Raw genomic sequence first — 14,257 nt, 5'->3', positions numbered from 1 at the left:
TTTTATTTTGCTTCTACGAGGGGGCTCATGGAAGAAAAAAAGACGACCAGTTTCCGTTCTTGTGGGCTATGAATAATTATGTGAATAAGGTTAATGTGACTAATAGTGGTGTAATGAGTGGGATATGTATCTAAATTCTTGCCGATTTGTCATTTTCGGTTAGCACAAGTTAAATCCCCTTTTATACATTTTTATTTAATTGTATAGTTTTTGCTCTGCTTTAAAAAATAAATTGAATTTTTTTTCCAGCCTACTATAGTATAAGGAGATACACAAACACACAGATACAAATTACACCAACAGAAAGACATTACAATAAATACATAAACTATTATAAGCATTACAACTTATGGCAACAACTATTAAACTAATAATAGATTACAGGCATTTTCTTGATTTGTGTTGGCAATATAAACTATGTTGATAACAAAAGAGAAAGTGAAAGTATACTTTATAAAGCTCAATGAACATTTAAAATAACTTAAGATTCTGAGCTGAACTGACTTGAACTTAAATCAGTATTTTAAATGTGTTTTAATGAAGGGGTTCAGACACTTTTTAAACATGTTAAGGACCCCACCACACATTTTGTAATATAGCACAACATGTAGTATCCATATGTAATTAAATTAGTTCATAGACAAATTACCTTAAATGGTTCGTAACCAGACAGTTTTTAAAAGCTTAAGTTAATCATTCACTGCTTAACAGACACCGACACAAAAACGTGTTGTTTCCATTTAACAAGTTAATCAAAGTTAAACTAGACCCCATAAAAAGATCCCTGCTGGTGTTTAGAAACCACTGTCTGGACAGACAATTGTGTGAGTTTATAGACATTCAGGAGGAAACATCAACAGGATGTGTCTCTATTCTCTTGAAGGTTCCCATTGCGCATTTAGGCATCAGAGGAAACTCAATGTGTCACTGTGAGCCTGCAGCTTGTGATATGGACATTTCCCCATCATTTCAAGCGTTATATGGGTCGATCAGTGAATGGGGGGAGGTGGTAACGGTGGTGGTTGGAGGTTTAGTGTTAGTCCCGGTCCACCTTAAGAAAAAAGCAGCCCTGCAGCGAGGGGAAAGACTCCCCCCCCCTGCTGCACCCCCCTCCTCTCTGTTCTTGACTGTCTGGTTTGATTGGTGTCGCGGATGCGCTACATCCGGATCCATGAGAAAAGGAAGTTCAATACAAAGTCAATTTATCCTATTCAAATGGAAAAATCAATAGATGAATGACCTCCAGTGCCATTTCGGGTCAGCAAATGCTTAAAAAAGAACAGAGGAAAAGCCCTAGTAGAGTTAACGGTTAAAGCGACTGTGTGGCGCAGTAATGACAAGTTCTTATTTGGCTGGATGTTACAATTCAGCTTCTTGGTGATAAAGCAAATCCTGGTAGACCGACAGATGGCCGCCTGGATCCCGGCTCTTAGTGGTCGGAAGTGCGGACGGAAATCTCACGATTACAGCAATTAGCTGATTTTCCATGCATGGTGAATGTGATGAATATACCAGCCGCTGCTGTTTTTCTCCCCGTGGATATGGAGCAGCGGTTTCCCAAACTGGGGGTTTCTGAACCATTAGGGATTATTGAAGGGGGTCCAGAAGGTCCCCAGATAGAAATACCAATTCCGTTTTTGTATTATATAAACATTGAAGCAAGGGGAAACAATGTATAATTCTGATTAAGGGAATCATGCCATCCAGAATCAAACAGTAATAAAAGTAGTTTGTCTTAGTGATGACATTTAAAACTTCTGATTTGAATGCATAGTTCAAAATCCAAAAGAGAACACATTTTGTTACACTGAAATCATGCTGAACATACAGATTAAAAGCAAAAGTTGAGCAAAACAAGATAAATTCATATGCAACTCTTAAAGTTCATTAAAAACCTGCCCCAAACTAATTTCAGTGAAATGTAAGGACTTTAATATTATGATAGCTATATGGGATTATATGAATTTTTTCTATAAATTGTGTTTTTGCAGACTTTTCCAAGCTGTCTAATTCTGCTGTAAACTTAGTTTTATCATTTTTAAATCACCAGAGCTTATGAGCCTATTTGTGACTTTTCTTTATCCTGTAATGTTCTGTTGCTATTAAAAACACAAGGCAAGCAAAGTCAATGAATATAATGCATTTAATACATTGTTACTTATAATCAAACAAGACACTTCAGCTCACTTAGAAATATTCAATTCAATTCAATTTTCAACATTAGAAACTTAAACCAGATTGTCCTGCTGTGCTAAACACATGTTTCGAAACCTATAAAGCAAAAACAAAATATTTCAAAGACCAGTTTGGGAATTGTTTATTTAGCACTTCATGTTCAGCTGGTTTACATGTCACTTCCTTATCATAATTATACAGCAAACCAGGGTAGCTGAAACCATTTATTTCCAAAACAACATTACATTTCCTTTGAGAAAAGTGCCTTAGTTTGACTTTTTCCATGGCAGCCTGCTCAGAAGAAGCACAGGCCGCTGCGGTCCTGCTGATAGCTGATATAGGACTGGATGAGAGAGTCGGGGATCCGGGGCTTCACAGTGTTCAGGGCACTTTCAAAGTGTCTGGCCTCGATGAGCTGAGCTTTGATGTCCTCTTGCAGGGCCAGTAGGGCAGCCTCTCTGCATACTGCCGTTATCTGGGACAGGAAACAGACACAGATATTCAGCTGTCAGGCCCAGAGCTCCATCCACTGAGCACCACTGAATCATGGGACCACAGTTAGAGGGTTCAACCACAGACTGTTGAGGGGAGATGTGTTATGGCACTGGAAAAGTACTTTATTTATCTTTCTTTGAGAAAAGCATTCATCTCGTAAACATCAAAAGCATTACAGAGGGACACAGTCAAACCAACTGTATACAACTATACTGTATAAACAGACCCTAGAGACAAACATATATAGAGAGGCGAAGTCCCGCCCATCTACTTCCGACCCATGGGACCTCATTTCGTAAAAAATATGTAATGAAGTCAATGGAGAGAGAAAACGTATCTTTCCATCCCGTTTGAATTGTGCCACGAATTACACATATGATGTTTGTCAATCTTAAAAAATCATTTCCATGTCAAAAAAGTCACAGTTTGTCGTAAAACTGTTGAAATAGAAGACTATGGAAAATACGTAACTACAAAGACTACAAATCCCAGAATCCCGGTCCCGCATGCTGGCTCTTACGGAGCTGACTAACTCCCCTTGTGTGTATGTGCAGCTCTCAACATGCCCAGACTTGGAGTGATTTTCACCTCTTTTAATACTTTTCGCCTCATTCTGAAAGAAAGAAGTGAAATGTGCCAACGTGACGGCCATCTTGGTGTGTGGTGCGAGATGGGAGATGTAGTTCATTGAGCGGTTCACAAAAAAAAAGTGTTACTTCACAGTTTTACAACACATTTTTTTTTTTTTGACTTGCAAAATTATCTTTTAAATTGACAAACATCATATGTGTAATTCGTGGCACAATTCAAACGGGATCGAAAAATAATCTTTCTCTCGCCATTGACTTCAATACATACTTTTTCCGAAATGGAGGTCCCCCGGAAAGGGAGGGACTTCGCTTCTCCGGTGACCTGGGAACAAGACAACATTTGATCCTGGATAGAAAGTAAAATGTGTTTTAAACATCTGCGTTCATACAGTATTCATAAAGTGGTTTGTCTTCAAAAAAACGTATGTCTATAAGGACGATTTCACAACACAAGTTACATATTACAATGAGTGCAGGTTAGGATATGAATGCTTTGTTTCCTTGATGACCAACATCATGATTTCAGAGAATACTTTGGCCATGTAAGAATAGGTGAAATTAACAGATGATTACAAATAAAGCTAAATGTAAGGGATTTGTTTAACTGTTAGGTAGGATACATTCTTAGTTGTCTGGAGGGGTAAGATGTAAGAGAAGATAGCTGCATGCATTGGAAAAAAACTATCCGCAAAATGACTGAATATTTCCATGTGTGTCATAAAAATAGGTACAACAGAGGGTTTTGTGTGTCTTAACATAATCATATAACCCTTAAATAATGACATTACGGGAAGGAACTGACAACAAACTGACTTCTTATCCATTTTGGAAAAGAGTAAGTGGAAATTAAGTTAGAAGCCCTGGAGACCAAATTATAATCTCATTATCGAGATCTCTTGTGTTGCCAGAGAGCCACATGTTGTTGGAACAAGAGCTAACTCACAAGCTAATAAGGACGACAAGATAACAGCTAAGGTTGAAATAAACTAGACTTTGATTAAAACTGGATTTCAATGTAACAATGTAACTAACGTATTTAGAACAACTGTAGTTCTCCTGTTCTGCCCTTTTAGATTGCATTCAACTGATCTGATTATTCTTGCATCTAGAACAGCACTTTCAATAACAAAAGCTTGTTTAAACAATGTTTCTGATCTGTGTAAAAGGACTCTTTCACCAGCCTCTTTACTACAGCACTGATGGCATTATGCAACGGTTGAAATGGAGGTGTGCTGCAGGCAGTGCGGTGACCTTTCGCGAGAGAGATTCTGCACGCGGCAGAGGAGTGACTCACTTCCGAATTGGTGGCGATGGCTGATGAACGCCAGGCACCTTTCCCAGCACTGCCACCCCCCTCCTCCTCCTCCTCCCTTTCTAGAAGCCCAGCTTTGTTCTGAGCCAAGGCAGCTTACACAACTCCCTCCAACAAAAGCCATGCAGGAAACTATTTGCCTGTACAACCACTGATAACGTCTGGTGGGAGGTCAGTGGGACAGGCAGTCATGTGATGAAGCAGAGCTGAGGAATATTGAACAGTGAAAGCATGCATGTAGAGCAATGTGGGTCCACTGAGGTTGTTCACTGGACCGAAGCTGGTCACTGCCCTTCAGCTGCTCTGAGTGACAGCCCCGCTGATACTGAATATTCACAAACTGTGAGCAGTAGCCTACTAACAAGTTCACAATTATCATGTTGTTGCTCTGTCTCTTTACACTGGATGTGAGGCTTCATGTGCATTTGATAAATACAATACTGTGAAACTACATTATTGGCACTTGCAAACAAAAGCTTGATGAAAGCTGTAATTAATTTAATTAAACTTTTTTATTAGGGCTATTTTTTCAAATGTTATTATATATAAATAAGCAGCGTAATAGTTATTTTTATAGGACTATACAGCATATAGGGTTTATTCTGTAAGCAGATGTAGTGGACTGGCTAATGTTTGCAAGCTACCTAAGCTAGCAAACATATTAGCCTACTGCAAGGGCTGTAAATCCTGCTCCCACCACAAGTCCACTTTTATCTACTGTGCCTATTGTTTTCCCACAGGAACATACATATAACTACATGATGATGTGATCATTTGAGGAAAAGAAAGGTGGGTAAGGAGACGAGCAAGAGTGCCACAATAAATGTTTGCTAATATAGCTAGCTTGCGAGGATTAGCCAGGCTTTCTTCACATATGTGGGTCTGCACAATTAACTCTCTTTTTTCCAAAAAGGATGATATGATTTGAAAAGGTTTTATGTCAACATCTATCATTGATTACCTTTATTTGTTGTTTATGTTGGACAAGTGGTGTAGAATGAGACTATGTTATCAAAAGCGTTAGCCCCTAAAATAGCATAAAGAACAGCATAGCTAACATGCAGAATTAAAAAGATAAGGAATTAAACACATTTTAAATAGTCTTTCAAAAAGGAAAATCATTTGTCAGTTCGTTTTGTAGTTACTATGCTACTCAGTACTTCTTAAACTAAAACATTTTCCATGATTGCCACACATATAAAGTAGGCTAAAGGCCTATGTGAAGAGTCTAGGTAGGCTTCCAAGTTTATAATTTAGTATTTGAAAACAGTTATTAATCTAGACTTTCCACGGTAATGTAGAAGTTCATAAAATAACTAGCCTGGTGTATTTTCCTATTCTTCATTAACAACTTTAAATTGCAATAAAGTCATGATAATAAATCCCCACATTTGAGCAACATGTGATATCATCTGAAACACATCCAAGGCTCAGACTCAGTGGAGACCGGAAAAAACACAGCAGAGGTTGTCAACTGTTAAAGCAAGTGACGGTCATGGCTTTTTTCAAGGCCAGCCAGTAAAATGAGGGGAGATAGCTGTTTCAATGTGCTCTGGCTCAGCTAGCATGCAGAGCTCAGGACAGGTGCTTTGCAGATGTCAGGATGTGAGGCCTATCCACCCCCCCCCCCCCCCTTCTTCAGTTTCAAGCCAATGAGCAACATGATTTAGGCAGGGTAAACACACAGGGCCGGGTTAATTTTGTATGAGGGTTTCCCATCATTCAAGTAATTTGGGCCTGTCAGTAATAATGATGCCAAACAATGAGGCCATGCATCCCAGTTCCCTGTTTACAAACGGAGAGAGGGCGAGGGAGACGGAGAAGGAGTCAGAGAGAGAGAGAGAGAGAGAAAGAGAGAGAGAGAGAGATGCCACATGTTGAACAATGTGATTTAGTGTTGTTTCCAAGCAACATCCATAAACAGGAACAGACAAACGTTGCAGCACAATCAAACAGTAATTTCTTATTTACGTTGAAACTTGACTTAGAGAGAATGTTCGCCTCCTCGTGCCTCAATCTCATGATTCAACGGTTAATAATAATTTGTTGTTTACTTCCACAACACCCCTCGGGTTTATAAAAAGTTGGGGGGTGTCCGGAGCTGCTCAGAAGTACACAAACGACACACACACACACAGGCCCCCACATTCATGCTTGCTGGGTTTATGAGCCGGTCTGTGAAGGCGATCAACAAGCCAGTGTTTCCCGCCGTGTGTTTGCCCGTATGAGCCTTGAAAAAAAAAATAAAGCCACAAAGGCAAACAGGGCTAGCGAAAGAGCCAGTCTGTTTGTAAGCGTGAAGGCATTCCTAGACCCGAGCCAAAAGTCCAGTCCCAACCCCCCCCGCCCCCCTTCAACACCCGCTTGATACCCCTAACCCCCCCCCCCCCACTAAAAATCTACCACCCCCCTAACGTGAAAACTGCAAATACACAGAAATTGGATGTGTGAGCGGGGGGGGGGGGGGGGGGGGGGGGGGGCTAAGAGTGCTGACTTGTGGCAGGCCAAATAAATTATAGATCTCTCTTTTGAAAAAAAATGTTTTATTGCGATGCAGACGTTATTTTTCATTCCCTTCATAAATTATGTCAGCAATCACTTAAACATATGGAGGGGGGGGGGGGGCTAAGCTGATGCATTGCAGCGGCGGCTCTGGTGATGTGGGCGAGCTCAGAGTTCCTGGAGGTGGCATGTCGCCAGTCGTAAAGGCAAAGCAAACGAAAAAAAAAAAAGTAATGATCAAGGGGCCTCTCAGTTTGGAGCCCGGCGGAAAGCCTGCTGACTCAAGATGACCCAAAGTTTGTCCTGATAGCGATTCGAGGAGAGAGGGTTTGATGCCAGTTTGTACAGTAAGCTCGACTATCAGAACTAGTTAGGGTCAACAGTAATGCCCGTGACTAACTCTTAAATATTAAAAGACTCATTTTATTCAGCGGATGTTTGCTGATGATACAAACAAGTTCGGTGTGTCAATGTGTCTGATGCCCAAGTGGATTGAAGCGACATGTGTGACTGAGCGTTTTAATCCGTAGCACATCAAGGTTCTACCAGTGCTTGTGTTGTCCCTAACTATGGTACGAGTGCATTTTGAATTTATAACTTACTATTTGAGAACAGAGTAGGGTTCTTATTTATTAAGCTGTAACCTTCCTGCTTTCAGCTTGATTTATGTCAAGGCTAATTTGTTTGAACGGTTCGAAAAAATCAAGTTCATTTCCGAGAATTCCACAATTTGTGCTTGGCACAGAAGAAGAGTCTATCTTCAAGGACGGACAGACATGGAAAAGATGGCTTGTACAAAGAGTATAGACTTCTTAGTAAAAAGAAGTCAAAGCTTTGAAGTTACAATATCTAAAATCTCTGCTTCATTTTCTTAGCAGCACCCACACAAATGTTAGTGGTAATTGCAGGTGTGTTTTTGCACTTCAAAGAAATCTCAACTTTTTCCCAGGGAATGTTGCCAGAGACACCAATTCAGTAATACTGCAAATGCAAGGGATTTTGTTTGGGCCATAGGCTCGATCATCATTGAGTTTCCTTCTACAGCATTACATATTGACTTAACAGACGCTTCTCCTTAAAGGAAATTCTTCAATATTATTACTTTTAGCTTAAAGTTCCTTCCTACCCGACCTCCACCACCAGCAGAAATGTCCGGAATCCTTGTGTCAGTCATTCCACCTTAATAAAATGTCAGCCGAGCCTCTTGGACCGCAGGGCTTTTAAATGGGTTGCTGGAAAAGTGATAGATACTCAATTGGAGCGCCACCACATCCTTGTTTCCACATATTCCTCTAATGACAAGTTTCCCTTTGGTGGTTCTCAAACCCCTCTGAAAACCAAGCCTCATATGTATGAACATCCGACACACACACACACTAAGTCTTAAACACTGAAATGTGTATGTAAAAAGATGTTTTTAACCATGACTCTTCAGAATCACTGTCGATAAGAGTCAAATTCAGTGGTGAGAGGGAGGGTATTACAGACTACCGTCACAACATGTTTTCTGTTGATCATTAAAGGAAAAGTTATCTTGATCTTTTACCAAATCTGCCAAATAAGAGGAACTGAGAACGACCGGGCTAAAGTCTTCCGATGTAGAGGTCATTAAAGTTGTTTGGTTTCAAAATGGTACTTCATAAATTTAAAAATATTTTCATTTCCTATGCTGGAAGAAACAAACCAAGACCATCTTACAATTTAAGACTTGATGGATTACTGGAAAAAAACAAACAGAAAAAAACTGATTTTTTTTTTTTAGCGATTGACTCACTTCCTTATTTTTGCTTATAGCTCATTAAACAGTAACAAATCCATACTTATTAATGGCTTTATCAACAATTTAAGCTACATAATTGATGGACCCAATATCCTTTATTAATGATTTACAACAAATGTATAACTGTAGGCTGATAAGAAAGTGAGAAGCCCATGCATTTATTCATGGGTTATTAACTGCAGACATTTTCACTTAAGTCCATTGCTAGTAAATAATTAATAAAAGGTAATGGGTCTAGCTTTTTAATACGATTTTTGATACAGGTTTCCTAAAATAAATATGGCTTAAAAATGGCCTTATTATTGATGTTTAAAGCACTAGTAAATACTTTTGTCAGGAAGCCATTATAAGTGTGTTTTTAGAAAGAAGATTTTGCTCAGTGAAGCCATCTTAATGTTTGTATGTGTTTTCATAGATATTGTGCTTTTTATCATGTGTTTAATTATTAAAAGATTGAAAATGGATTAATGTGGCTATAACATTAGCACAGGAACATGCATGGCTCCTTCAGCTCATGCCTGCAGGCCTTCTCGCCTCCCATGCTCCCAGCCATTAGGGAGCCACAACACGAAACCCTGGATACAACAGCAACCTTTATGCTCTACTGGTCACTGCACTGCATGTCCCACTGTAGCCACAACTTCACCCTACATCATGCTGCTCCAATGCACACAACCGATACCACGCTGGATGTATATTCTCCATGTGGAGTGATATACTACAGCATGTCCAGCGCTGTATGTGAGGTCCTGTTGTCCTTGTAAGATAAGACAACGGCAAACTTTAATGACCCCAGAAAGGAAATTAGGGCCGTTGTAGCAGCAAATGGTAACAAGACTCAGCAAAGAATAACAAAATGTAAATAAGAACATAGCAGAGTGGGGGTTACGTAAGCACACCTGACACTTTTTAGCACCAGAACATGACAAGCAGAAATATATGAGTGAAACAAAAATAGTTAGGAGTATCAACATTGAAATGGGAGTGCAAAATAGAGACCGTGATAACCTTTGAGGTCAAGAAAATAAAGCATAAAAATCCTACAAATTCCCAAAGATGCACTTTTCTAATTAAAGGGCCCTGTCATGCTCATTTTCAGGTTCCATATTTGTACTGTGTCCTTTTACTGTGACATGCTTTAATGTTCAAAAAGCCCTTTATTTTCTCATACACCCTCTGTCTGAAACCAGAGCCCAGTCTGCTCTGATCGGTTAGCTGGCCAGCTCTGTTGTGATTGGTCAACAGCTTAGAAATGTCCCGCCCCTTAATCAGGTTCAATAGTGATGTCCCTAGGGTGAATGTGTGGGAGAGAAACTCCCTCTGGAGGGAACGTTGGTATTTTTTAACTTTGCAGACCATTTACAGGCACCAAAAACCTACAGGAGAGGGAACACCACAAAACACACATTCTGTCCGCTGGAATAACCCGTGTGTCATTCTCTCACTTTTAACATATGTTGAGGAAACCATTACACTTTCATCATCACAGTTTCTATGGAATCTAAATTCCTCTGCTGAAAGCACAAGCATGTGTACGTTCATGCACAGCACACACACACACACACACACACACACACACACACACACACACACACACACACACACACACACACACACACACACACACACACACACACACACACACACACACACACACACACACACACACACACACACACACACACACACACACACACACACACACACACACACACAAGATCACGTGCCATGTTTCCGTTCTCCCCCTTTTCCCCATGTGACTCTTCTCCCTCCATGCTAAACCTCACCTCCCTCCCTTTAACCCTCTCCCCCTCTCTCCCTCCTGTAATCTGGAATAGGTTTCACATGGAGCTGTGGTCAGGCCTTGTTTCTCATTGCGGAGGCTGTCACTGCCGACACTTCCTCTTTGCCTCATTGTAGGTTTGAACGTTTTATTTTTGGGTTGACGGTTTGCGCCCCCCCCCCTCCCCCCGACGTTGTTTGATTTATATATTATTTAATTTCCCCTTTTAAATTGGATGCAGCAGGGCCTCTTTATAATGAAGTGGTACCAGTGGTGATACTGTGGGGTGGGTCGGGCCATTTTAGGGGGGGGGAGTTCATATTTTGTTAATTGCTCAAGAGGACATCTTATGGACAGTGTTATCTCTGGCATGAGATGTCCAACAATGTATGTGAGGAATTTTGTGCTCAGCGTCTCGATATTCAGCCAAAGTTCGGTAGATTTATTTTTCCTTTTTGCTTCATTTTTGGTTCTGCATTTGCAAAACACAGACACACTTTCTGTATGTTTTAATCGACAAACCGATCAGTTGATGTACAATTGGATTATGGATGTTCAAAAAGAACCCTTGGAATGACTAACCTCGTAGTCACTCTTGTATTTTACATTACGACTGATATTATAAAAATAAATAATTAATAAAAGAGTAAACTATTATCTAACATTTTCATCGATCAAGAATGCATGTTTTTGCCATGTACCAGACATCCCCGTGAAACTTGGTACATGTTTGCCCTCAGGCTTATAGGTCTTACAGTACATACTGTATGTGTGCTGGTGGGTGTGTGTCCATGCATTTGTACCTGTATGTATGGTCGCTGTGTAGCATGTTTTTCGGTGCACAGCATGCGTAAGTGCACCAGCCTATAAACCATATCTGTGTGGTCCAGAAATGCACCATGTTACGTGAGCAAATGCATGTTCAGTGCATCATTCGCTGAGCAAGTGCAGTGTGTGCTTGAGTGGCGGTGCACTGAAGAGAATGTGTGCAGGACTTGTGGAGGGATGGAGGAGAGGTGGGAAGGGGATGTCGGGGGGGTCGCTGCTGTAAATGTGTCCGTTTGTGTGTGAGGGAGGAGGTGAGGGAGGAGGTGAGGGAGGAGGGGAGAGGGGAGTACTGGATGTAGCCTGCTGTAGACACAAGGGCGGATTGATAGTAAACACACACTCCGGGTCTAGTGGATCTGCTGCCGGTAGCACGGCTAACAAGCCCTTCATTAAGGCCGTCTGATACACTCACTGAGCGCCTTTGTTGAAGTAGGAAGCGAAAAGTACACCAGACAGATTTGACCTGAGAACGTTGGTATGCGCTGCCAGCAGAAGCAAGAGCTTTTTCCTTCTTCACCCCCTCCACCTCTCCAGAAGGGTTTATTTTCGTCGTGCTGAACAGGTTGGCTAATGGCACGCGCCACTTCTCACCTCCTCCAGGGAAATACTTTGGGGAGAAATATAGACGTACCTAGTTATTTTATGAAGGAGACGTGAAGACTTTTGGAGTGTCACTGTATGCTTTTGGGCTTTGTAAGACATGCGATCACTGCACCAAATATTTTCACATTCTACATTTGTGTTTTGTCCTTATGTGTTAAAGGGGCCATATTCTGCTTTTTGGTGTTTCCCCTTTCCTGTAGTGTGTTGTATAGTTTGTGTGCATGTAAATGGTTTGCAAAGGCAAATATCTTAACGTTTCTCTCACACAAACTCCCCCCCCCCCCCCCCCCCCGGCTGCCTCAAACGCCTCCATTGGACTCCTTTGTTACTTCCGGAATACCGTGACATCACTATGAAACATTTGCACATCTATTGGCCCAATCACAACAGAGCAGACTGGGCTCTGGTGTCAGACAGAGGGTGAAAAGAGTTTGCAGCAGCACAGGTAGTACGCAAATAATAAAGCGTTTTTTGAACATTAATGCAGTAAACATGTGACAGTAGAGGAACAGAATACAAATATGAACCTGACAATGAGTCGAATACGTCCTCTTTAACTTATAGGCCTAAACTGAAAGAGCCTCACAAAAAAACGAGTCTGAATGTGAGTCACATTTACGTCATACATGTTTTCTTGCCACAGGAAATGTTTGTCATGAAAGTGGAGGATGCTCCCTTGCTGCATGACTCACTGATAATGTAAAACAAAGTTAGTTTCTGATGGAAAGCTCTCAGAAAAGCTACCAAATAGCTTCCATGTCAGGGGGCTTAGTGTTATCGTCTCAGGCCCCTACCCACCTTATGTTTTGGAAAGACCCATGTGGGATAGCACCTGGGTTAGGGCTACACAGTGTTAAGGTTGTCTCTGTGCGTAAGTGTGTGTGTGTGTGTGTGTGTGTGTGTGTGTGTGTGTGTGTGTGTGTGTGTGTGTGTGTGTGTGTGTGTGTGTGTGTGTGTGTGTGTGTGTGTGTGTGTGGGGGGTATAGCTGGGCCTCGCCTTTAAGGGCATATTTGTCCTCGCCCCTTAATCAGCCGAATGAAAGCTCCACATTCTCCCAGGGCAGGGATGGCATATTTACCAAACACACCCACACTGAAGTGACCTGGAGACTGTGTGTGTGTGTGTGTGTGTGTGTGTGTGTGTGTGTGTGTGTGTGTGTGTGTGTGTGTGTGTGTGTGTGTGTGTGTGTGTGTGTGTGTGTGTGTGTCTGTGTGTGTGAGTTCATATATGATGTGTGGCTGTGGTAATGTCAAGGTAGGTAAAACTCCACCTGCGTGATGTGCTGCACCAAGATTTTCTATTTCCTGTTTGCTCCATATTATATACACACTACACAGAGAACTTACACATACACGCAGTGAATGTTCACGTGTTTAAGTTACTCACAAGGAAACCAACATACAAACATATTGCCACTCTTATGTTAACCTGCTGAACTTTAAATTGCACTGAATCAAATACATTTTCGATATCAAAGAAATGAATTCCACCTAAGTCTACATTTAACAAAAGTAGAAGTATCCAGAATCAGATCTCCTCCAACATGTGAAAGGTTTTTTATGGGCCAATGCTAACTCTTTCCACCAACCTTCATGATAATACTACTACTTTTCACGTAATCCTGCTGTCAAACCGAAAAACAAACCAGACTTAAAACATGACCTCATCGGCAGAGGTAATAAACATCAAGTTATTAAAGTTTGCTAACATTAGCCATATGCTATTAGTCATAGCAGACATAGTAAGCCCAGTAGACTAAACCCTTCTACTGCATAAGAACACATGTACAGCTGTATATGTTTTATTGCCTATTAATTCAACTTTTTATTAAAGATAAAATCATAAGTCACTCAAAGTGTATCATTATTTCTGCAGCTAAACATTCATCCTATCAGTGTCCGGCAGTGGCTCAGTCGGTAAGGGCTTTGACTGGGAGCTGTAGGGTCGCCGGTTCCTAAAAGATGGAGTGTGGACTGCTACTTGGAGAGGTCCCAGTTCACCTCCTGCCCTGCCGTGGTGCCCTTGAGCAAGGCACCGGACATCCCCCTTCCCCCATCACTCACATTGCTCCCCGGGCACTGTGCAATAGCTGCCCACTGCTCCTAGTACTAGACTCCTGGTACTAGGATGGGTTAAAAGCAGAGAACACATGTCACTGTGTGCTCTGCATGTGAGACCATTAACGAGG

At 41.3% G+C, this 14,257-nt stretch overlaps 1 protein-coding gene across 1 annotated transcript in view; it reads right to left on the bottom strand.

Moving 5' to 3' along the window:
• Nucleotides 1–2,125: 2,125 nt before the first annotated feature.
• afg2a (AFG2 AAA ATPase homolog A) overlaps nucleotides 2,126–14,257 on the bottom strand; it is a 128,139-nt gene continuing 116,007 nt past the window's right edge. The window contains exon 17 of the mRNA XM_079669511.1: nucleotides 2,126–2,650. Within this exon, the coding sequence (XP_079525637.1) occupies nucleotides 2,471–2,650 (180 nt within the window). The 3' untranslated portion in view covers nucleotides 2,126–2,470. The remainder of the gene's footprint in view (nucleotides 2,651–14,257) is intronic.

Source organism: Notothenia rossii, assembly GCF_949606895.1.
Source record: "Notothenia rossii genome assembly, chromosome: 3".
NCBI lineage: Eukaryota > Metazoa > Chordata > Actinopteri > Perciformes > Nototheniidae > Notothenia > Notothenia rossii.
Note: the sequence above shows the minus strand (reverse complement) of the source record. Positions and strands in the feature narration are given on the sequence as shown.